Source organism: Muntiacus reevesi, chromosome 4, assembly GCF_963930625.1.
Source record: "Muntiacus reevesi chromosome 4, mMunRee1.1, whole genome shotgun sequence".
Taxonomy (NCBI): Eukaryota; Metazoa; Chordata; class Mammalia; order Artiodactyla; family Cervidae; genus Muntiacus; species Muntiacus reevesi.
This window is the reverse complement of record NC_089252.1, coordinates 125,262,239-125,288,558: the sequence shown is the minus strand read 5'-3', so window position 1 is coordinate 125,288,558 and position 26,320 is coordinate 125,262,239. Positions and strand designations below refer to the sequence as shown.

The following is a 26,320-nucleotide window of genomic DNA, read 5'->3' as shown; positions in this document are numbered from 1 at the left end:
CATGCTCCACAGGGATATGCATCAAGCCAGGGCCTCTTTAAACACACGCTGAGCACACTACAGAGAACTGTGTATCATATAGTTAATATATAATCTGCCTTTAACACACTTCTGTGTCCTTTCTTCCTGATTAGTATGTGGTTGGATATTTCTATTACATACCCTTTCAAGAAAGTAAAACAAACCTGAATAATTTGTCTCTTAAAGGAAAAATTAAGGTCATAATATTCATCTGTCCTGCTGCTTCCAAAGACTAAATATCCCTCATAATTATGTCTTAAATTCTGATTGCTTCAAACTCAATTTCCTCAAACACTTAGGGCACTTAATTAATTTAGTTAACTAAAACTAAGGATTCAAAGACATTTTATACAGGTTTATGACTTCAGAATAAACGTTCACAAAACATGAGAAGACAAAAGAAAATGGTATTTACATGCATCCAGGAGGAAATCTTTGAGAAACAGATTTTAAACATGGGGATATCACTAACTGCTTTAATATAAATGACTACATTTCCTTAAAATATTCTCCAGATAAGAAAGGTCCTGAAGAAAGCTGGAATACAAGAGGATGCACTTAGAAAACATAAGAAATTCCACTGTTAACATTTCCACTCCAAATGCTGTAACACCGCTTACACGCCAGATTTAGCATGTAATTTACGAGGCTCATAGGTTACACTTGTGCCTCTATGATGTAAGGGGAGAACACTTACCTTTTTCATTTCCATTTGCATAATTTGGAGGCTTGTTTTTATCAATGCTGTTAAAGCTCTGACTTCTCCTATTTAAATTGGAGGCTCCCTGGACCTTGCTGCTGTTGCCTGCAGCTGGCACCCTGGAGGGACCTGGAAGCCTGAAATAGTACAAGAAAAATTACATCATTATTGTACATTACAAAAAGAGAAGAGGAGGTTCTGAGTAGGGAAGGGTTAATGGGAAAATCATAATTTATGGAGTTCAGCAAAAATTGTTGGTTTAAGTGACAAATTGCTAAATACAACATTTGAGAATCACCAGAAAAGTCTTGTTTCATATGATGTAATCTGCCTCCAAAGTATATTAAAAATGCAGGACAATTAGAAATAAAGTAATTCTAACTAAAAACTCATGCTTATCACATGCATGATGAATACAACTTTGCTTAAAGGGGCTGTAACAATTATATGAAAAGCAAGAAAAATAATATGGTCTCAGGATATTAAGCAGCTGCCTGCAATTATTGTTAAGATTTTTCAATGTATGGGACATTTGTTTTTATCTTAGGTGGCTGTATTTTAAATGAACTTGTATGTTAATAACAAGAAGAATAAAGTTACATAATAAACTGCACAAACACTTACTGAATATCTGAGCTAGTTAATTACTCTAAAACATGGTGTGGAAACCAGGGTCATGAGTTTGTTCATATTGGACCCACCTGTCTCACATAAAAACTTTCACTCGCTTGCCAAAAGTAAAGACCTGGACTTCACCTGGTTACCCCACAAGTGTGGCTAATAATCACACAGGTCATGTGACAAAAAAGATGCAAGTCTCATAAAAAAAAAAAATCTGGTAGTAGAATGACAATTCAAAATGCACGCATAGTGATAGTTGCTTCAGCTCTTCTTATGTGAAGGACAAGACATGAGGAAATAATGTAGACTATCTTAAAATTAGGGAAAGCTTGACAGGAGTTAACGTACTTAACTTGTTTTACTTGAACTATAATTAAAAGTCAGTTTGGATCATTTATTTAACTGTTTGAACAGTTCCCATATTAAAATTTCAAGTATTCAGTTATTTCAAGGATGGTGCCTAAAATATGCAATTACAATATTTTATTTAGTGTATATTGCATATTTATAATAAACAATCCACATAAAACTAGAAATTAAGAATGGGCTTTGGTATTCTAGACACGTTTTGAAACATGACGCTGAGCACTACCAGCGTCTTTGCTAGTTTTTGCTGCCACCATGAGAATGTCACTGTGTACTGCTCTAAAAACTCTATTTTAAGAGAAAAATAAGAAAAATAATCTAGAACTTATAAAGGTAGCAATTCATTTTTTTAACTGCTATCCTTTAGAAAAGGTTTAAAGTAAAAGAATGTTTATATCTGTTATACTGGTACCCAATATATTATAATTTCACAATCATGTGCTACCACATTCAAAATTTAACTCACCTTATTACACTACCTGACATACTATCTCCACAGATCATTAGGAAATCAAACTCTTAAATGTATACTATAAATGTTTTAAAATAGTAACAGGTATAGCAAAAAGGAATGTACATCAGGAAAACACACACACCAGCCTGAAAACAGAAATGTTGATATCTTGGAATAGTTAATAGCTTCAAAATGTTGACTGTATTTTGGAGTTTAAATACATACGGCTGTTAATAGTTTCTTCAGCTATTTTGCTAATTAGAGGTTGTGTCATACATAAGATTAGAATCTTTTCCAAATGACTCCAGCATTTAACTTCTGCTCAAATGGATCTGCAGGATGTGTAAGTCTAGCACAATAACCACAGACACCAGGAATTTTGGAGACCAGGGATTGCACTATGTAGAAAGAACTCAATTAATTAATTTGGCTGAATGTGCCAATCACAATAAAAATGAGAACTAGTCCTGTAGACTCAGCCACAGACTTAGAAAGTTCAGTCCAAACTCACATTTATAAACAGATTTTGTTACAAAATTTGCCCTGATTGCAATGAAACTTGATGTGTTTCTAGAAAGCAATTAAATTGCATTTTAATCTTGACTGTGACCCATGGAGCCAAGTGATCTTTAGTTCTCAGAAGAACAAATTAAAACAAATTAAAAAATCCATTTGCTCTTCTCATTACCCTAATTTGACAGTCAGCCAGAGCTCCAGATCATTCATCAAAGTAATAAAAAGAGAAATGAGAATGAAGCCAAAAAAAAAAAAAAAGAGAGATGTTCTATTAAATTGAAAAAGTACTTAAAATACATTTTACATTCATAAATCTTAGAAGTAGTAATAAAAAATGCTTACTGAACATGGTAGGTCTCTGTTCTTTTCATATCCTAATTTATCTCATTTCTTCTGATTTTTCATTAAATACCCTCTCAATTTGTCTATTCAGAATCTCTTTAATTACTATGGAAATGAGCATAAGTTAGAAAACCAAGGCAAGGGGAAAATATTTCATGTCAAGGCACCATCAGCGGTCCTTGTGGTCAAACACTGCATAATATGACTCATTATTGAGTAGTGACTGGTTAATCACCAGTGAGACACTCTCCCAGTGAGTGAGGTGGCACAAATAACTACATCATACTCAGGGGGCAAAACACATTTGCCGTGGCCTCACTTAGCTGTGCCATCATTAACATTAAAAAAAGATCAACTGTCACACATTTTATATACTATTGATTTTCCAAACAGTATATAATGCACTGTCATTTATTATACTACACTGACTTTAAAATACATATTTCATAAAGAAGAAAAAATTTAAAGTGCTAAAGATAAAAGAATGACCCAGGCTGACCTGGTGCTAACTGCACCCCCCCCCCCAAACTCTTCCAATGTGTCTCAGTGCTGCTTCACAATGTGCAATTATCAATGCAAGGCCATTTCAAAAAGCAATCATAATCTTGTTTTACTTCCAGAATTTGTGACCTAGAAAGAAGAGGGTCTTCAAAGTAATTTTTTCCTTGATTTTCTCTAAGCCTAGAACCTAGATTTTAGCCCAGTCATAGCACTATGTATAACAAAACTAAATTAGAGGAACTCAAGATCCAGTTCATAATTTAACACAACAAGCTCATCCTCAAGAAGTCATGTGGACATCTACTTGGAAAAATTCAGTACTCTAACCTTTGCATCCAGAAGTATGTCATTTTTGGAAAAAAATTTAGAATGATAGGACAAAATATCACTGGGCATTTACTTTATTATCACTAATAAGCAATAAATTAGAGATATTAACTGACCTAGTAGGCTTTTTTTGACTGGTTGCAATTCCACTGTGATTAGACTGAGTTGCATATCTGGCTGCCAGACTGTATGAGGAGAAACAGAGAAATTGAATTAAAGAGATTCCTTGAACATGGAAAGAAAGTACAAACTTACAAGAAAACTATGAGTTAATGAAATGCAATTGGAACATGTATAAACGTGCATAAAGAATAAATTAATTAGAAAATTATGATAATGTAACATATACACCATGATCTTTGATTATGAACATACTATGAAATAATTAGTGCTGTGTACCCCCTTAGTAAGTGTTGTCAATGACTGTAAAATAATGGCTGTGTGACAATATTAGTGCCTTCTTAAGTAGTAGTATTCCATCTTATAAAGAATTCAACCTTTGTAAATGACAGTGAAAACTTCGGGAAAGCTAAAATTTGACTTATACCATAGCAATATCTCTTTCTCAAAAAAAGATTCAAATGACAAAAAGTATGAAATGCGAGTCATTATTTCATGAACTCTAATTAGAAAATTTTAACCTAAATACTATTTTGAATACCAAAAGTTAAAATATCTGGTTTTTAATAAGTTATTGCTGATCTACAGCCCCGGATACAGCATTTAAAGGAAGTGATTAATAAAAGATACCTTTCCGGAGAAAAAGCCATGCAAAAATTGAGATTAAAATGGAGTCAAACTCTTCAAAAACAGACTGAACAACTGTTGAGGACAATTTCTGTGAATTCTTAAATTACAATTCTTAATGATTTTTAAAATCACAATCTTTGGTCAAAAATACACCAAAGAGCATCATGGAAACTGAGTTTTGAAGAGCAGTGATACTTTATAAACAAAATCAACATCTGTGCTTCAGTTTGAACTGACTCTGAATTACCTAATGGCTCTGAAACTAGAGTTCTGAGGACATAGTAAGAGCCAGTGGACCCAAACATTTCCACCTGCGCTGTGATGGTCACGGGTTGATGTGTGAGTAGAGGATCACCGTGTTGGTGAACTGTGATGCCTCTACATGAAGCCAGTTGCACACGCACAGTGTTCAAGGCCTCCAAGGAGACAGGAACAACAGGGGGGTGTTGGAATCAGGGTAGAAGGGTTGTGTGGAGCCCTGCTCTTCAGCCAATTGCTTTGCTGCCAAGCAGAGGGCATTTAATCAAAATGGTGATTAATGGTGTCCTTAAAATGGTGACACGTTTCCTAAGTAAACTCTGACTCCACAGAGGCAGGCGGTGGTGGGAGCATGCAGGTCCTTAGAATTGCCTGGCTAGAGAGGAATAAATACATCTTCATATTGAGATAGCTTTTCAGGGCACTTGTTTTCAAGAGGATACATGATATATTCTTATTTGCAGAGAGTGCATTCTGTATTCCAATGGCACCAGCCACAAAGACAACAGGCCACAATGGCCAAACTACACCTCGACTACCACAACATCAGAGGACAGCTTAAACACAAAAACAAAATGTTCCAGTGGGATGGGACATTCACTCAAAAGTTAAATGTTAAAGTACCTGCAGTGAAAAAAGAATCTTCTGTGGATGTGTCAGCTGAGAAAAAGAGAACTACCTAAAAGTTTACCATGATGTCTTCTATCCCGTACCTTCCAAATTGAAGACAAATATTAGCAGGAGAGATGCCCATTAAAAAAATGCACATTCCCTAAGGGAGCTGAGGTCACCTCATTGATACCTTCCTCCATGATTTATAAAGTATCATAATTTCTACTATGGAAGTGGAAACCAACAGCAAAATCTAGAGAAGTTAATTGACTTGGCCAAAATCAATTTGATTTTATTGCCCATGCGTGTTTTCTAATTATCAGAGAATATAGGGTTTCTTAGGTGGCTTAAAAGTAACAAATCCACCTGCCAAAGAAGGAAACACGGGAGACGCAGGTTTGGTCCATAGGTCAGGAAGATCCCATGGAGGAAGAAATGGCAACCCAATCCCATATTTTTGCCTGGGAAATCCCAAGGATAGAGGAGCTGGTGGGTTATAATCCATTGGGCCACAAAGAATTGGACATGACTGAGCACATGCACATCAGAGAATACTCTACAAGTTGCCTATATTTTTGTACTAAGCCACCCTACTTCCATTCTTTAAAACTTGGTTTCTGCTCTATTCTCTCCGTGCAATTGTGAAACTGTTATTTGAAGAACACAAGAGTCTGATTCAGTTCTTAACATATTCTAATATCTTTGAATTTGACCATATTGTTCCTTCTGCCTTTCTGACTCTCTTTCATAGACTCTCCTACTAGATAAACTCAATTGATCTGCCCACCATCATTCTTGATCATTTTCTCTTTCCTTCATTTCTTCCATTATCCATCTCTTAAAGACATGCTTTTTCATATGCTATCTTTCCTCAAGCACTTGTATGCATTCTTTCATTTGAGTCTTACATAAGATTTCAGGTAAAATAAACCCATTTCCATGACCTTCAAAATCAACTACCACACCAAACTCATCATTTTCTTTTTTAACTCCCAAGTTCTAATCAGATCCTATCTTTCATGATTTCTGTTCACAAGATCACCATTTTATTTAACCCTCTGAACTTGAAACCTCAGGAGTCAACTCTTCCCTTTTTTCTTCCTCTTAATTATTGCAGATGTACAATCAATATCCTGCCATGCTGATTCGACCTCTATAGAGGTCGAATATAGACACAAACTTATTTGTGTCTATGTTCTCCTTCAATTTTAATGTTTCCCATGCTAACGCAAGCCTCAACATTTCCCACAGCGACTCTAGTTCCCTTCATTTTTCTTGATTATTTTTTAACCTGACTCTGGCTCCCTGTGCAGCAGAAACATATTTTTTCCCACAATGCTTGTAATACCATTTCCCTAGTTTCAGATTTACAAATTGGTTAGTAACAAAGTAGGTGAGTGGATACAGTCAAAACAATTTATTAATGAAACAGACACAAGGGACATGTAGACACAGCTCTGAGGCAAGTGAGGGGAGGTAAAAAGAGTTAGAGCATCAGTCGACTAAGGATTTGCAGACATCTGGATGGAAGATTGTGTCTTCTTTTCCAGAAATGTTATCAAAGGAAACTCCTTCTAGTTAATAATTTGGATGGCAAAAGGTATCAGAAACAGAAGAACAACAACAACAAAAAATACTTAGAAACTCACTGTGTGTCCTATACTAAAGAAGCATCTGCTCATCTATATAAAGTAGAATATCAAGGGAATGCTTTTTATTTCCTCTAACATGGAAGGGAAGAGGTGGAGTTTCTAGACAGCCAATTAAACAAAGGATGAAATTCATCTGATATTCAAAACACAGAAGGATCCCAACTGCCAGAACTATCTAAAACAGCTTCAGCACAAATCTCCACATGGAATTGCAATATCCATGTATTTATAAAGAAAGAATGCTTCTCAAAGTAAACAGATCCTGAATTTTGATTATCTATTTTTATTAACCACCAGAGTCTCACTACTCAAAAAGTGATGTCCATAGGGGAACAGAACTGGCATGATTTGGACCTGCTTTATTGACTATGCCAAAGCCTTTGACTGTGTGGATCACAATAAACTGTGGAAAATTCTGAAAGAGATGGGAATACCAGACTACCTGACCTGCCTCTTGAGAAACCTTTATGCAGGTCAGGAAGCAACAGTTAGAACTGGACATGGAGCAACAGACTGGTTCCAAATAGGAATAGGGGTACATCAAGGCTGTATCTTGTCACCCTGCTTATTTAACTTATATGCAGAGTACATCATGAGAAACGCTGGGCTGGAGGAAGCACAAGCTGGAATCAAGACTGCCGGGAGAAATGTCAATAACATCAGATATGCAGATGACGCCACCCTTATGGCAGAAAGTGAAGAGAAACTAAAAAGTCTCTTGATGCAAGTGAAAGAGGAGAGTGAAAAAGTTGGCTTAAAGCTCAACATTCAGAAAACTAAGATCATGGCATCTGGTCCCATCACTTCATGGGAAACAGAAGGCGAAACAGTGGAAACATTGTCAGACCTTATTATTTTTTTTGGGTTCCAAAATCACTGCAGATGGTGACTGCAGCCATGAAATTAAAAGATGCTTACTCCTTGGAAGGAAAAGTATGACCAACCTAGACAGCATATTAAAAAGCAGAGACATTGCTTTGCCAATAAAGGTCCATCTAGTCAAGGCTATGGTTTTTCCAGTGGTCATGTATGGATGTGAGAGTTGAACTGTGAAGAAAGCTGAGCGCCGAATAATTGATGCTTTTGAACTGTGGTGTTGGAGAAGATACTTGAGAGTCCTTTGGACTGCAAGGAGATCCAACCAGTCCATCCTAAAGGAGATCAGTCCTGGGTGTTCATTGGAAAGACTGATGCTGAAGCTGAAACTCCAGTACTTTGGCCACCTGATGTGAAGAGTTGACTCATTGGAAAAGACCGTGATGCTGGGAGGGATTGGGGGCAGGAGGAGAAGGGGACGACAGAGGATGAGATGACTGGATGGCATCACTGACTCGATGGACATGAGTTTGAGTAAACTCTGGGAGTTGGTGATGGACAGGGAGGCCTGGGGTGCTGCAGTTCATGGGGTCGCAAAGCGTCGGACACGACTGAGTGACTGAACTGAGAGGCTTCCTTGGTGGTTCATCTGGTAATCTGCCTGCAGTGCAAGAGACCTGGGTTCAATCCCCAAGTTGGGAAGACCCCCTGGAGAAGGGAATGGCAGACTCCAGTATTCTGGTCTGGAGAATTCAGTCCATGGAGTCACAAAGAGTCGGATCGATCTTGTTAGAAATACTGGTCTGTTCCCAAATCTACTGACTCAGAATCTTCATTTTAACAGGATTCCTTTACATAATTGGACCTCCCAGGTGGCACCAGTGGTAAGGAACCTGCCTGAATGCAGGTTCATCAATGCAGAAGACAGAGCCTGTAGCCTACCTCAGTTCATGGGAGATGGGTTCGATTCCTGGGTCAGGAAGATCCCCTGGAGGAGGGCATGGCCACCCACTCCGGTATTCTTGACTGGAGAATCCCATGGACAGAGGAGCCTGGTGGGCTACAGCCCACAAGGTCGCAAAGAGTTGGACACGGCTGAAGGACTGAGCATGCATCAGGTCCCTTAGCTTTCTCAATACAACAGCTCTCTCTTGAGCTGCTCCTCCTCTTCCTTCCCAGACTCAGGTTCACTCACCACACTCATCTTCTAAATTTAGTACTATGACCATGAATATTTTCAAAATCATAATCCTAGGCATCAGCTAATCTACCCCTCCATTTTTTATATCAAATCTCTATTTTATAATCCAATCTCAATTCTACAATCAGCCTCTTTTCTAAAATATCTCATTATCTCCTAGATAATCTACCTGGATCTAGCAGCTATTAATAGATTTCTCCCAGATATTCCCCATATGTTCCAACCTCAACTCACTCTTCTTCTTCCAAATCATCCTCTTTCTCTTTGCTGTTGTTATTTAAATTTAGTGTCAAATACTTTTTTCCATTGAACAAAGAGCTTCCTCCTGATCATGACCCACTCCATTCTTCCCCGTGTCATCCTGCTCATGGATTCTAATGATGACTCAGGTGACTAGTCACTTTGTTATCAGTTCTTTTTTTCACAGCTAGTCTAATTCATTCTTCTCAGAGTCAACAGAACCAACTTTCCCAAGAAAAAATAGATGCCAATATTTTTATTTGAATTTGCTGTTGACTCCCCACTGTCTGCAGGACAGCGTCCGAATTCTGTGGTCTGGTTTACAGAGTGCTTCTGTGTGTCTCCTGACTTTCCTACAGCTTCCTCTCCTTGGCACATCCTCCACCCCACGTTCTCCCCTGTCACCAGACCTCAGCCATGGCCTGGGGCCTCTTCTCCCAGCTCCTGCATTTCCTCATGAGGCTTCCTTCAACCTAGAACACCATTATTTCTTGTCCCCACATTATGCTATCTTGCTTCTACTTTAAGATCCTACTCAAATGTCACCTCCTTGTTGAGGCATTTCTCAAGTACTGTAGAGTTACTTTTGTCCTCCATGAGTCCCCAGGTCTTTACTCATCTCTAAGTGTTGGCTTAATATGGAAATTTATCAGGGTAAATGTCTGCCTCCTGAATAGATGGCATTGTTCACCAGGACAAGGGTAATGGTATGTTCATTTCTGCATTCCCAGTTCCTATCATGGGCTTGAAGTGAAGCGAAGTGAGGTCACTCATTCGTGTCTGACTCTTTGCGACCCAGTGGACTAGAGCCCACCAGGCTCCTCTGTCCATGGGATTCTCCAGGTAAGAATACTGGAATAATATTATTCAAACAATGGGCCCTAGTGGTAGAGAACATGCCTGCCAAATGTGGGAGAATAAGAGACGTGTGTTCGATCCCTGGGTCAGGAAGATCCCCTGGAGGAGGAAAAGGCAGCTCACTCCAGTATCCAACAATGGTAATGATATCACCATTTTATAACCAAGTGAAATTGTTTTAAGAATGGAATTATCAAAATTATGCTAAAGGAGGGAAAACAAAACATCTTCATTGTGTCCTTATTAAGTGACGTTAGCCACAATAGTCCTGCAAAGTTAATGCTCTATTCCTCACTGAAACATATGAAATTGATGCCTTTAAACATTAACTCACTTGTACAAGTTATGCATCTTATAAATGATAGTACTGAAATTTAAACATTTGTTGAACTCTATAAACTATGCTGTGTTCTACTATGACATATTATTTACTTGCAAATTACAACTGGCAATATTTTAATGCTTATTTTTCTATGAATTGATTGCCCTTTGGATTTGTGAATATCTCCTTCAGGGCATCATCTTTTCCAGTGTCAAATACATCTACTTTCAATAGATACTTTTCAGCATTCAGAGAGAGAATATTAGATAATTTAATTCAACAGATTACTTTATGCAGAAATATAAAGTAGGCAGTAAAAGAAACTCATATTTTAAGGTATTTTTAGTATCCAAGCAGCTCTCCTCAAAAATCCCCCAAGTAAACACTATATTTAAAATTTTTAAGCCACCTTTTAGTAAGAACTAGAAAATAAGTCATACTATTTATAACTTGCCACTTGTTCATTACACACATAACTAAGCAATCAATCACAGAACTTTTGAACCTTTTCTGTTGAGCACTATGGTAACCTCAAAATCTCTGGCCAGGATTCCAGCAACTTATATTAATTAAAAGGCTTAGAATGAGTGTAAAAACTTCCTTGATTCCCTCTTTTATGCTCTCATCAAAATATAAAGAAGATTTTGAGTGGTTCAGTGCAGGACTTTTGTAGAAGACTCTATTTCTGTTGTAATTATACTAACAGTGAACTTCCATGCAGTAGTAAAAATTACGTAATCTTACTAGTTAGCTTTCATCTTCAAAAATAAAAATGGACCCAGATATAAAGGATATGTGCATCTTTTAAAAACCACCAAAGTGTACCATCTGAACATCACACATCTATTACTCTTTACCTCCATTGGCTACTGTCAAGCTTCTGAATATCTCATTTGTTGTGTTCAGTCACTCGGTCATGTCCAACTCTGTGACCCCATTTACTGCAGCACGCCAGGCTTCCTCATCCTTCACTATCTCCTGGAGTTTGGTCAAATTCATGTCCACTGAGTCGATGATGCCATCCAATCATCTTATCCTCTGTCATCCCGTCCTCCTCCTGCCCTCTATCTTTCCCAGCATCAGGGTTTTTTCCAAAGAGTCGGCTTTTTGCATCAGTTGGCCAAGTACTGGAACTTCAGCTTCAGCATCAGTCTTTCCAATGAATATTCAGGGTTGATTTCCTTTTTAGGATGGACTGGTTGGATCTCCTTGCTCTCCTAGGGACTCTCAGGAGTCTTCTCCAGCACCACAATCCGAGAGCATCAATTCTCTGGCGCTCAGTCCAACATTATGGCCCAAATTTCATATCCATACATGACTACTGGAAAAACCATAGCCTTGACTATACAGACCTTTGTTGGCAAAGGAATGTCTCTGCTCTTTAATATGTTGTCTAGGTTTGTCTTAGCTTTTCTTCCAAGGAGCAAATATCTTTTAATTTCATGGCTGCAGTCACCATCTGCAGTGATTTTGGAGACAAATAAAATTAGGTCTGTCACTCTTTCCATTTTTCCCCATCTATTTGCCATGAAATAATGGGAATAGATGTCATGATATTCCGCATTTGAATGCTGAGTTTTAAGCCAGCTTTTTCACTCTCCTGTTTCACCTTCATCAAGGGGCTCTTTAGTTCCTCTTTCCTTTCTGTCATTAGGGTGGTATCATCTGCATATCTGAGGTTATTGATATTTCTCCTGGCTATCTTAATTCTAGTTTGTGATTCATCCAGCCTGGCATTTCTCATGATGTACTTTACATGGAAGTTGAATAAGTAGGGTGACAATATATAGCTGTGACATATAGTTTTCTCAATCTGGAACAAGTCTGTTCCATGTCTGATTCTACCTATTGCTTCTTGACACGCATACAGGTTTCTCAGGAGGTAGGTAAGATGGTCTGGTATTCTCATCTCGTTAAGAACTTTCCACAGTTGTGATCCACACAGTCAAAGGCTTGAGCATAGACAATGAAGCAGAAGCAGATGTTTTTCTGGAATTCTGTTGCTTTTTCTATGATAGAATAGATATTGGCAATTTGATTTCTGGTTCCTCTGTCTTGTATAAATCTCATTTGAGATAGTTAATATTTGAATTGTCTTAATTGGTGCTTAATTAGTATGATAATTAAATATTCAGACAGAAACCTGGAGAGGCACAGCAACTTACTAACAAATTGAGACTCTGTCCTGAATATAGCATAGAATACCAAAAAGTTTAAATTGTAGAATAAATAATAAACTTCCACATTAGTGAGATCCTTTTCTTCAAAATGTGATGAAGAAATTGGGGGACAAAAGAAGTTGGGGTATTTAGTAAGCTTGGAAACAAACAGCATAAGAAATCACTGTTACTACTCAGGAAAGATTTGATGAGGGCCTAAATGGAGGCAGAGGCACAGGTAGTGAGAAGAAATGATGAATGAGATAAGTTATAATCATAGACACAGGAACTGAATGAAAAAATCTAAGACGGCTCCTGGATCATGGCTTGAACTGTGTCGTACAATTACATAAGAGCAGAGAGAAGAGATTGAACATCCTTGATACAGTTAAAAAGAGAGGAAAAAAAAAAGAAGACTCCACTTGTAACTTATGTCATTAGTCAAAGGGTGAATAAATAACAGGAAATACTAGAAAGATGGATATTCACAGGTGGGTAAATCCACTTTCACAGCAGAGAAAAAGATCGCTTCATGATCCTATTATAATAGCTCTCTTATAAAGCACACAAGACTTTTGGATACTGAGTGAATCAATAAATAAAGAAGACATTGACTTCATATCCCTATAGTATTTAAAGTGGGAGATGTACATAGATATTGAGAAATTTAATTTTGTTTTGTGTTCCGCTTATTTTAATAAGCATATATTGATTGGTATTATCCACCAATTAATAAACCATTAAAAACACTTTTATTGACCACTGACAAAGCATCAGCATTGTTCTGACCACAAAGTTTCAATATGGAAAATTAGGTTTAGGCACGTGGGGATGACAACTTCACTCGGAGAAGCATAACCCTTAAGGCCAGGTATTTTAATTCAAATCCCTTCCTAAAAACATAACTTGATATTTAATGGAAACTGAATTGACTTCAAGCTTGGAAGGAGAAACCCAAAAGTATTACACAAGTGTGCAAAAAGTGACACATTCAAGTATTTATTCTCTGTGAATTATTAATGCCAGTAGTAAAGACCTATCATCATGTATCAGTTAATAGCACAGTCTCTACAATGCTCTACCTGAATCTCAGCTCAGCTGTTCTCTGTGCCTGTGTCCCCGTGGGTTCAATAAGGGTGACAATGTTACCTACCTCATGGCTTTTATAAGGATTAAATTGTAAATCATTCAGAAAGGTGGCTGGTAGAAATAAGTGCTGCAACAGTTGAAAAGACAATTCAGTGGAATTCAGACGAATGTTTGGAAGTCCCTGGATTCACTAAGCCCCCACGTGAGGCTCTATAAATAGTCTGGTGAATTCAGTACAACATAACTTCCTATGTTCTTATAATTACCCTGCCCTCCTGTGCTTGGTATTAGTCTCAACACCACATTCTTTGGTCCCACCTATCACTTTCAATGTTACTACATTCTTACTCTAAGACCAACAAGCATGGACTACCCAGGGCAGTGCATGAGCTTTAACTCTGGCTCTCAGTCTCCAGGTTTATAATTACTTTGAGACCACGGTTTCTTGTAAGCAAATACAGTTGCCTTAATCCCCTTCAAACCTCCCTGGATACCACTCACTTTTTTGTTTCCTAAACTCAAAAATACCCAGTCCTATAGGTCCTAATATCATAAAGAATCATCAGAAACTATCCCAATAGGGCATCCAAGAACCACCATTCCCATCACAACATGCAGAGGGTAAGCCTTCCAGAATCTAGAATTCTCAGCACTGTATATAATCCTCAAAGTATCCAAAATTATAAATTTCATAAATGTTTTATTTTGTAATATGTCATTAGATGAAAATATAGTCTTGCTATGTTTAATGCTACAATACATTTGCTTTAATATTCAACCACAGTTTTGTGTTAGCTTTGTACTCAAAATTCCACAACTAATTAGAAAGACAAAGATAACATGCCTAAGAAACAACAACAAAAATGATTTGCCTTTAAGAAGGTAGCTAATGGGCTCTCACAATTCTAAATACATTGCAAAACAAACAAAAGAAACATTCTCTTATTTGCTTACTTGACCAATAAACCTTTGCTGTCTCCAGATTTTGTTCTGAGACCTCATTTTCTTTACAGCAATGGAAGAGCATGATACGCTCTTTCTGAGTAATTTCTTCCATTTTTATTGTTTCAACCAATGAACCATTGCTAAATCAATGTTCCCAGGTACGTATATCTGGCCCTGACCTTTCTCCTGGGTTCCAGAGCCTCATATTAGATATCACCATCTACAAGTCCCATTGACATATCAAACTCATAAAGGCAAAAGCTAAACTTCCTTCTCTGCATTTCCTTCTCATGTGTTTCTACCACAGCATTATTATCTTTTTTCCTTATTAAAACACATCATCACCAATGAGCCAGCAAAACTAGAAACATGATGATTTTTTTGGCCCTTATCTCCAAACAGCCCAAATCCATTTTCTGCATCCTACCCTCACGCCCACTAGCATTAAACTGTTCCAACTCGTGTCCCTCTTACTCCTCTACTCTCTTTTCTCTACGTTGTCATCAAGGTCAATTTCCCAATTGATAAATAGCATCATCTTTCCTCTGTTATAAGATTCCCAAAGCGACTCCCTACACCTTGAAGAAAGAACAGTCAGCTCCCAGACAGAGCATCCAGAGACCCATAAATTGACCTCTGTCTCGTTCTCTATCCTATCATCAAACCTGTGACAATTTAAACCCAGAGCTATAATCAATTGCTTGGTATTCCTGTCATTAAGAAGTGGGATCTTGGGCTCCTCAGGATTCACTGTGCAGGGTGGTAGCATCTGCTCGGTTGCAGTTTTGGGAGCCTTCATTCACATTTGGAGGCCAGAAATCGCTGAGGGATGTCATTTCCTGTTTGCTGATATGGCAGGAGATGGTGTTATTTCACAGAGCAACCATACCTACCAACCACATTTACTGCAGGCAGCCTTGTCTCTCCTGACCTCACTCTTCACCCAGGGAGGTGAAACATCAGAAAATTGGAAAAGTCAAGCTCTGAGGTCCTGATACTGGCTGTTGGCCCCACTGCCTCTGATAAAGTTTGAGACACTGGTTGTCATCCAAACAAAACAAACAAACAAAAATACAAGCCCAGTTATCAGCAGACAGGATACCATCTCACTCAGCTTTGCCCATGAGAAGGGGGGAAGAAAAAAAACAACTCAGCACAAATCTCATCATATATACAGCTTACACTAACCACTGGACCAACCTTAGGAGGGCAGAAACCAAAAGGAAGAAAGAATTCAACCTTGAAGCCTGGGAAAAGGAGACCTCAAACACAGTAAGTTGAAAAAAATAATGAAAAGGCAGAGAAATACCACACAAATGAAGGAACAAACTAGAAACACAGAAGTCCAAATAAATGAAGAGGAAACAGGCAAACTACATGAAAAACAATTCAGAATAATGATAGTAAAGATGATCAAAAACCTTGAAAACAAAATGGAGAAAATGTAAGAATCAATTAACAAAACCTAGAATAATTAAAGAATAAACATACAGAGACAACACAATTCCTGAAATTAAAAATGCTCTAAAAGGAATCAATAGCAGAATATCTGAAGCAGAAGAACAAATCAGTGAGCTGAAAGATAAAATAATGGAAATAACTTCTGAAGAGCAGAATAAAGTAAAAAGAATGAAAAGAACTGAGGACAGTCTCAGAGACCTCTGGGACAATATCAAACGCACCAACATTTGAATTATAAGGGCCCCAGAAGAAGAAGAGAAAAAGAAAGGGTATGAGAAAATTTTTGAAGAGATTATAGTTGAAACTTTCCCCAACAAGGAAAAGGAAAAAGTCAACCACGTTCACAAAGAGGCACACAGTCACAAGAGGCACAGAAAGTCCCATACAGGATAAGCCCAAGGAGAAACAGGCCAAGACACACGCTGATCAAACTAACAGAGATGAAACACAAAGAAAGAACAGTAAAAGCAGCAAGGGGGAAGCAACAAGCAACATACAAGGGAAACTCCATACGCTTAACAGTTCATCTTTCAGCAGAAACTCTACAGGCCAGAAGGGAATGGCAGGACATATTCAAAGCACTGAAAGGGAAAAATCTACAATCAAGATTACTGTACCTGGCAAGGATCTCATTCAAAATTGATGGAGAAATCAAAAGCTTTTCAGACAAGCTAAAGTTTACAGAATTCAGTACCACCAACTAGCTATACAAGAAATGTTAAAGAGACTATATAGTCAAGAAATACAAGAGAAGAAAAAAGATCTACAAAATCACTCCCAAACAATTAAGAAAATGGCAAGAGGAACATATATATAAACAATTACTTTAAATGTAAATGGATTAAATGCTCCAACCAAAAGACACAGACTGGCTGAATGGATACAAAAACAAGACCCATATATATGCTGTCTACAAGAAACCCACTTCAGTCTTAAAGACACATATAGACAGAAAGTGAGAGGATGGAAAAACATATTTCGTGCAAATGGGAAGCAAAAGAAAGTTGGAGTAGCAATCCTCATATCAGACAAAATAGACCTTAGAATAAAGAAAATTACAAGAGATAAGGAAGGACACTACATAATGATCAAGGGATCAATCCAAGAGGAAGATATAACAATTGTAAATATCTGTGCATCCAACATAGGAGCACCTCAATGCATAAGACAAACACTAACAGACATAAAAGGAGAAATTGATAGTAACACAATCATAGTAGGAGACTTTAACATCCCACTCACACCAATGGACAGATCATCAAAACAGAAAATTAATAAGAAAACCCAAGTCTTAAATGATACATTGGATGAGATGAATCTCATTCATATCTTCAGGACATTCCATCCAAATGCAGAAGAATACACCTTCTTCTCAAGTGCACATGGAATATTTTCCAGGATAGACCACATCTTGGGTCACAGATCAAATATCAGTAAATTTAGGAAAACTGAAATCATATCAAGAATCTTTTCTGACCACAGCGCTTTGAGACTAGATATCAATTTCAAAAAAAAAAAAAAAAAACCAAACCTGTAAAAAACACAAACACATGGAGATTAAACAAAACATTTCTAAATAACCAACAGGTTACTGAAGAAATCAAAAGGGAAATATAAAGATTCCTAGAAACAAATGACAATGAAAACCTGAAAACTCAAAACTTATGGAATGCAGCAAAAGCAGTTCTAAGAAGGAAGTTTATAGCAATACAATCCCACCTCAAGAAACAAGAAAAGTCAAACAGACAACTTAACTTTACACCTAAAACAACTGGAAAAAGAACAACCCCCCCCCCCCCAAAAAAAGTTAGTAGAAGGAAAGGACTCATAAAGATCCAAGCAGAAATAAATGAAAAGGTAATGAAACAAACAAGAGTAAAGATTAATAAAGCTAAAAGCTGGTTCTTTGAGAAGATAAACAAAATTGACAAACCTTTAGCCAGATTCATCAAGAAAAAGAAACAAATCAACAAAATTAGAAATGAAAAAGGAGAGGTTACAACAGACAATGCAGAAATACAAAGGATTATAAGAGACTATTATGAATAACTATATGGCAATAAAATGGATAACCTAGAAGAAATGGACACATTCTTAGAAAAGTTCAATCTTCCGAGACTGAACCAGGAAGAAATAGAAATTATGAACAACCCAATTGCAAGTACTGAGATTGAAGCTGTAATAAAAAAGCTCCACAAAAACAAAAGCCCAGGACCAGATGGCTTCACAGGAGAATTCTATCAAACATCTTGGGAAGAGCTAGTGCCTAGCCTTCTAAAACTCTTACAAGAAATTTCAGAGGAAGGAACACTTCCAAACTCATTCTATGAGGCCACCATCACCCTGATATCAAAACCAGAAAAAAGATAACACAAAAAAAGAAAACTACAGGCCAGTATCACTGATGAACAAAAATGCAATAATCCTCAACAAAATTTTAATGAACAGAATTCAGCAACACATCAAAAAGCTCATACATAATGATCAAGTTGGGTCTATTCCAGGGATGCCAGGATTCTTCAATATACACAAATCAATCAATGTGATACACCATATTAACAAATTGAAATATAAAAACCATGTGATAATCTCAATAGATGCAGAAAAAGCCTTTGAAGAATTCGGCATCCTTTTATGATGAAAAATCTGCAAAAAGTAGGCATAGAAGGAACCTACCTCAACATAGTAAAGGTTGTATATGATAAGCCTACAGCAAGCATTATTCTCAATGGTGAAAAACTGAAAGCATTTTCCCTCAGATCAGGAACAAGGTGTTCACTTGCACCACTATTATTCAACATAGTTCTGGAAGTCCTAGCTATAGCAACCAGAGAAGAAAAATAAATAAAAGGAATCCTGACTGGAAAAGAAGAAGAGAGAGAATCAAAGAGAAATCAAAAAGAGAATCAAAAAATGGCTAATGCAGATGACGTGATACAGCACATAGAAAACCCTAAAGATAGTGTCAGGAAATTACTAGAACTAATCAGTGACGTTAGCAAAGTCACAGGATAAAAAATCAATACACAGAAATCACTTGCATATATATATATATATATACACATACACACATATATATATATCACTTGCATATATATATGCATATATATACACACATATATATATATACACATATATATATATCACTTGCATATATATATATGTGTGTGTGTGTGTGTATATATATACACTAAAAATGAAAAATCAGAAACAGAAATTAAGGCATCAGTCTCATTCACCATTGAAACAAAAAGAATTAAATATCTAGGAATATTCTTTCCTAAAGAGACAAAAGAACTATACACAAAAAATTATAAGACACTGATGAAAGAAATCAAAGAAGACATAAACAGATGGAGAGATATTCCATGTTCCTGGGTAGGAAGAATCAAAATTGTAAAAATTACTATACTACCAAATGCAATCTACAGATTCAGTGAAACCCCTATCAAGTTACCAGTGGCATTTTTCACAGAACTAGAGCAAAAATTTCCCAATTCATATGGAAAAACAAAAGACCCCAAGTAGCCAAAACAGTCTTGAGAAAGAAGAGTGGAGCTGGAGGAATTAGCCTTTCTGACTTCAGATTATACTACAAAGCTACAGTCATCAAGGCAGTATGCTACTGGCACAAAAACAGAAACATAAGCAAATAGAACAAGATAGAAAGCCCAGAAAAAAGACCCATGCACCTATGGGCACCTTATTTTTGACAAAGGAGGCAAGAATATACAATGCGGCAAAGACAGCCTCTTCAATAAATGGTGTTGGGAAAACTGAACAGCTATATGTAAAAGAATGAAATTAGAACACTTCCTAACACCATATACAATGATAAACTCAAAATGGGTTAAAGACATAAATGTAAGACCAGAAATTATAAAACTCTTAGAGGAAAGCATAGGCAGGACACTCGATGACATAAATCAAAACAAGATCCTCTATGAGCCACCTCTAAGAGTAATGAAAATAAAAACAAAAGTAAACAAGTGGGACCTGATTAAACTTAAAAGCTTTTGCACAGCAAAGGAAACCATAAGTAAGGTGAAAAGACAACCCTCAGGATGGGAGAAAATTATAGCAAATAAAACAACTGACAAAGGATTAATTTCAAAAATATACAAGTAGCTCATACAACTCAATATCAGAAAAACAAACAATCCAATCAAAAAATGGGTAAAGACCTAAATAGACATTTTTCCAAAGAAGACATACAGATGGCTAACAAATACATGAAAAGATGCTCAACATCACTCATTATTAGAGAAATGCACATCAAAACTACAATGAGATATCACCTCACACCAGTCAGAATGGCCATTATCAAAAAGTCTACAAACAATAAATGCTGGAGAGGGTGTGGAGAAAAGGAAACGCTCTTGCACTGTTGGTGGGAATGTAGACTGATACAGCCAGTGCGGAAGATGGTATGGAGATTCCTTAAAACACTTGGATTAAAACCACCATATGACCCAGTAATCCCACTTCTAGGCACATACCCCAAGGAAGCCAAAATCCAAAAAGACACATGTATCCCATTGTTCACTGCAGCACTATTTACAATAGTTAGACCATGGAAGCAACCTAGATGTCCATCGACAGATGAATGGATAAAGAAGTTGTGGTACATATACACAGCGGAATATTTTCAGCCATAAAATGGAATGTCTTGGAGTCAGTTCTAATGAGATGGAAGAACCAACAGCCTATTATACAGAGTGAATTAAGTCAGAAAGAGAAACATCGTATTCTAACACATATATACAGAATCTAGAAAAATGGTACTGAAGTATTTATTTACAGGGCAGCAATGGAGAAAGAGACATAGAGAATAGACTTATGGACATGGGGAGAGGGGAGGAGAGGGTGAGATGTATGCAGAGAGTAACATGGAAACTTACATCACCATGTGTAAAACAGATAGCCAACGGGAATTTGCTGTGTGGCTCAGGAAACTCAAACAGGGGCTCTGTCTCAGCCTAGAGGGGTGGGGTGGGATGGAGATGGGAGGGAGGTTCAACAGGGATGGGAATATGTATACCTATACTGATTCATGTTGAGCTTTGACAGAAAACAACAAAATTCTGTAAAGCAATTATCCTTCAATTAAAAAATAAGTTTTAAAAAATAAAAGTAATGATCCAAAAAAAAAAGAAGTGTGGTCTTGTCCCACCCACTCTCCTTTTGAAGATGGGTGGTCTTGTCACTCCTTTCGATCAGTAGGTCATCATGTTTGAAGTACGATGTCCCTGAGACGTCCATGCTGGTGAAGATTTATGTTGTCACTATTGCAATTGAGCTACTGGACAAGTGAGTGAAAAAGTCACCTTGGACGTGATTCTCCAAAGACGTTTTGCCTCCTACCGGTCTGTGATACCCCAGCCATTCCACCCTTTCCCGTGAAAGTCCCAGATACAGTGGAGTAGAGAGGAGCTTTTCCTGCAGTGCCCTGTCTGACTCTTAAGCTTACATTGTCCATGAATATAAGAAAATCATTATCACTTGGGCCAAAATATTTTATATAGCAAGAGATACCTAGAACACATTTCTACTTTCACTTCCTCCTCGGCCAAAAAAGTGGCAGCTTCCTGAATGTGAAATGGCCTTTGTTTGGACTCCTACACCAGTGCCTTTGTTTGGACTCCTATTCTCTGCTGGAGTAGTCTCCACACCTCACAGAACCGTCTGTTTAAACATCCAGGTTCTCTATTAGTTTGTGGGTGATTTGAAAGATTAAAGCATCACCAGATCTCAGCTGCACATCTAGCATAATTCTTGGCACATAGAGGGAGCTGAATATTTATTTGCCGAAAGGTCACATATGAGCTTTCAAATCACCAATAAAGAAGAACATTGTGCTCTAAGGTAATATACGAAAGATCATTAGAACAATATTGTTTTCCATTAAGCCATATGGTATTCTTGGACTATGCCCAACTGCATAGTGACTAGCTCACCAAAACATAAAAATGAGACACAAAAACAGTAATTTTTTAAATAGATGTACTTAATATAAATATAACTGAATAGACTGTGTTAACCAGAGCAATTTTCATATCATGTAGGTTTTTACAACTCATCTATATTAAGAAACCTTATACAAAACTATCTTAGAATCAATCATCTTTCCTTCCTTTAGTCTACATAACTTTAGACTTGGAGTCACACAAATATTATAAAAATGGAAATCCCTATACAAAATCCTTCTCAGTCAGACCTTTAGTACTCTATTCCCAAATAAAGGGAAATGATGCTTAATCATAACATCACATTGTTCTCTTAACAACACTATTCCCAAAAAGCCAAAGAGGAATACAAAGAAACAAATTTTATAACAGGAGGTAAGACATTTCTGGGGCATAAATTTTGGTGGAATTTTTTACCTCCAAATTTTACCTTTCTTTTATAAGACAGTATCATGTGAAGACTATAGGACTTATTAAATTTACTAAATAAGGCTTGAGAGAAATCAGGGATAAATTACCCAAGATGTATTATAATTAACACATTGCAAGGAAGTTTTAAACTAGGATTTTTATATAAAATAACAAACACTGAAGACAATAGGTCACATTCCCTAAAATTTTTTAAGACTGAGATAGATTGAAATATATTTCCTTATATATCCTATGATTGCTAAGGGTAGAAACGAAACCATATCTTCAGAATAAACATTATTTAAACCAAATTCTTCCTTTAGTAGGTATAGTTTCCCTTCTGTAGGATCCTTGTGCAATGTTATAAAATGATAACTGACAAGATAATAGCTCTAAAAAGGAGGAAAGTGTTCAGACACTTCTGCAAAATATCTTTTGTACCTTATTCAAAAATATTTAAGACATTTTGTAACAACTACTCACTTCAGAGCATTTTTTAAAATATATTGCCCCTACACATAAATTTTGCTGAGACTTCACTAAAAACAGTTATTGCCTAATCCATAAATGAGTCAGAAACTTAGCCTTCATCCACATGTGTTTCTTTTTAGCAGCTGGGTGGCTGAAATATCATCCTGATTACACATGAGACAGGTTACTGTGTTAACTTATCCCATTAGTGAAATATGGTATGTAAATATCTTACAACCTCTGTCTAATCTTAAATTTCAGCTGACAGTTAATAAGGCCACCTGCATGGTCTGCTTTTGTGGGATCTCAAAACAGTAACTACAGAGAGAGATGCCTGGATAAGATAGTACTGCATCAAAGTCTCATGCTCTTTTAGGAATGCAGAACTTCAAGATAAAGGAGAACTCAGGAAACCAGGCTCATATTTCTCTCACAATGTTACCATAAATTAGATTTTCCACAATGCTTTTACTTACATGTAGCTCAAAACACTATGCTGCTGCATGGATCTTTTCCATTTACAAATTTTAGTGTGGAGGAAAATTATATCCCAGTGCATTCAGGGCTCCATTCCAAAGGTCCATTTTAATGCCACTACCTCAAAAAAACAAAAACAACTGGACCCTCAATACTGCTAGATAAATCTATTTTTTTAAATTTAATTATTATTTTATATTATAGTTGATTTCATGTTGTGCTAGCTTTAGGGGTACGGCAAAGTGATTCAGCTGTACACTAATATGTATAAATGTGTGCTAGTCATTCAGTCATGTCTAACTGTTTGTGACCCCATGGGCTATAGTCTGTCAGTCTCCTCTTTTCATGGAATTCTCCAGGCCAGAATACTAGAGTGGGTAGCCATTCCCTTCTCCAGGGGATCCTCCCGACCCAGGGATCGAACCTGGGTCTCCCACATTGCAGGCAGATTCTTTACTGTCTGAGTCATCAAGGAAGCCCATTTTATATATATAAAGGAATCTGAAAAGCAATGTATATATATAGAAAGAATCTGCAAAGTAATTTTCATATTATTTTCTATATATATTGGTTATTACTATTTTAAGCAAAAAAAATAAATAATAAACGCTGGCAAAGACTACCCTGAGGAGTGAAAAATCTGGATTATTTAATACTTCTGAACACTTAATTGTAGTAAGCACAAAATATGTTAACAAATTATTTCTCAGTATACTCGTTCATGAAAATGACGTATAAAATAATTATATAAATGTTTGAAGGTCTATGAGAAGGTAGATTTCAAGGAGTCCTTGCAACTGAGTTCCTCTCAATTTACTGCAAAGCAAATGTAATCATCAGTACAGTAAGTCTCACATTGTTAAGGGGTGACTGGGGTCTCAAAACACTTCTGATGGTGGACTCTGATCTGGAGTCTTCCCTGCAGGGTTGTGTTTATACATCTTTTGAGACTGAGAGGTCAACCAGAAAGCTGTGGGTGCAGGGGGGTGGTGTGGTGTGGGCAGTGAGGGTGGTCAGAAGCACAGGGCATGGAATACGAAAAGGAAAACGTCAACAGTGCGCTTTGCAATGAAGAAAGACTCTTGACCCATGGCAAGACTATCTCAGCTGCAGAAACATGCAAGTCCCCCAAATTCAGTTCTTTGTTTATTCTGTCATCCTCTGATTATAATTTGCCTTTCTCCGTATACCTTATGACAGGAAAATATTCAATGGTTGTACTGAAATGATTGTGACAGTTGGGTTTTTCCACTGTAAGATAATAAGTTGAATCTCTGATACACAGATGTCAGTGCAAACCAGATTAATACATAATCATTGCATATGGTATAAAATTGCAGATATAATTATCAACTCTACATTTGTTCAGTCACTAAGTCATATCTGACTCTTTGCAACTCTATGGACTGTAGCACACCAGGCTCCTATACCCACACAAGAATACTGGAATGGGTTGTCGTTTCCTTCTTTAACTCTACATTACCAATGCTCTGTTTGAGAAGAGAATGTCCCAGAAATAATAAAGATTGAATAGAACCAAAAATTTCTAGTGTTTGGGAGACAAAGTTAATACAATACATAAACAGGATATCAAAATGTCCTGGAGTAAAATCAAGAAATAAATCACAAGTTAATTATTATGAGTCATGGCTCTGTGATGATACATGAAGATGTTTGGCAGTTACAACACCAAATTATGAAACATTGGTTTACATTGTTTTTATCTCATGTCACAAAGACATTTATGTCAGAAAGAACACAAGTCTTAAATTCTCTAAATTAGGAGTAAGTCTAACAATTGAAAAGATATATAATCTCACAGTTCCCTTGGGAAGGTAGAGCATAATTGTGATGTTTTCATTTTCTCCCTGGATAAGTTCAGCGAATTGATTTTCATTTATTTAAAGAAAATAATAAAGGTATTGGAATAAAGAATGAATCTTTCAAAGAATGTGATGCCATAACATGTTGATAAAAAATAACTAAGGTTTAAGTTCATAACATTAAAGGATACCATTATAGATAAAAGGGGCGATCCATGACCAGGAGGCTTCAACAGATTTGGGGCAACTGAAAATAAACGACATATTTTTGATGGAGAACACACAGCAGGGGGAGCCTCATCCTACTATACACGTTGGGGGGGGGGGTTCAGTCTGTAAGAGGGAGGGAGGCTGTCAGTCCATAAGAGAGAGGGAGGCTGGACTAGGAAACTGCAGAGATGAAGGAGGTATAAAAAGAGGGAGACTAATCAACTACTTATGTCAATTACTATTGCTGCTCACTCTATGACCAGACATAAACAAACCAATTCACTGACCATCCAAACAAACAAGAAACAAGTTTAACAACTAAATAATTCCAGAGAAAAGATGCTGGCAAAGAGGGGTCCCTCAATTTATAATATCCCTCTAGAGAAGCATTAAATGAGCCATGGTCTGTTCTTTTCTGTTTTCTTTTTTATTGAAATGTATTACTCAGCCATTAAGAATAAAATGATGCCATTTTATGCCAACGTGGCATAATATAGTTTCCCATCTCTCCTGGAATAAAATCCACAATTTTTATCATGGCAACGGGGTCATACTACCTGATCTTTCTCTGAAATATATCCTACTCTTCATCTACGTTCTTCTTTCTGATACAGTCAAATTGGGTTATTTCTTCTTCTTGAAAAAAAAAAAAAAAAGAACAGGTAGACTCCTAACTCAAGGTCTTAGCTCTAGTTCTTCTGTCTGCCTGACACTCTCTTCTATAGGATAACTACACAGCTAGTTCTGTTTC

General features: G+C 36.9%; 1 protein-coding gene across 5 annotated transcripts in view; it reads right to left on the bottom strand.

The window, feature by feature from the left end:
- NAV3 (neuron navigator 3) overlaps nucleotides 1-26,320 on the bottom strand; it is an 888,057-nt gene that overhangs the window by 208,417 nt on the left and 653,320 nt on the right. For all 5 annotated transcript variants that reach the window (XM_065934132.1, XM_065934129.1, XM_065934130.1 and 2 more), the window contains 2 exons: nucleotides 3,965-4,033; nucleotides 719-858 (listed from right to left, as the gene is read on the bottom strand). In XM_065934132.1, coding sequence (XP_065790204.1) covers nucleotides 719-858; nucleotides 3,965-4,033 — 209 coding nt within the window. The remainder of the gene's footprint in view (nucleotides 1-718; nucleotides 859-3,964; nucleotides 4,034-26,320) is intronic.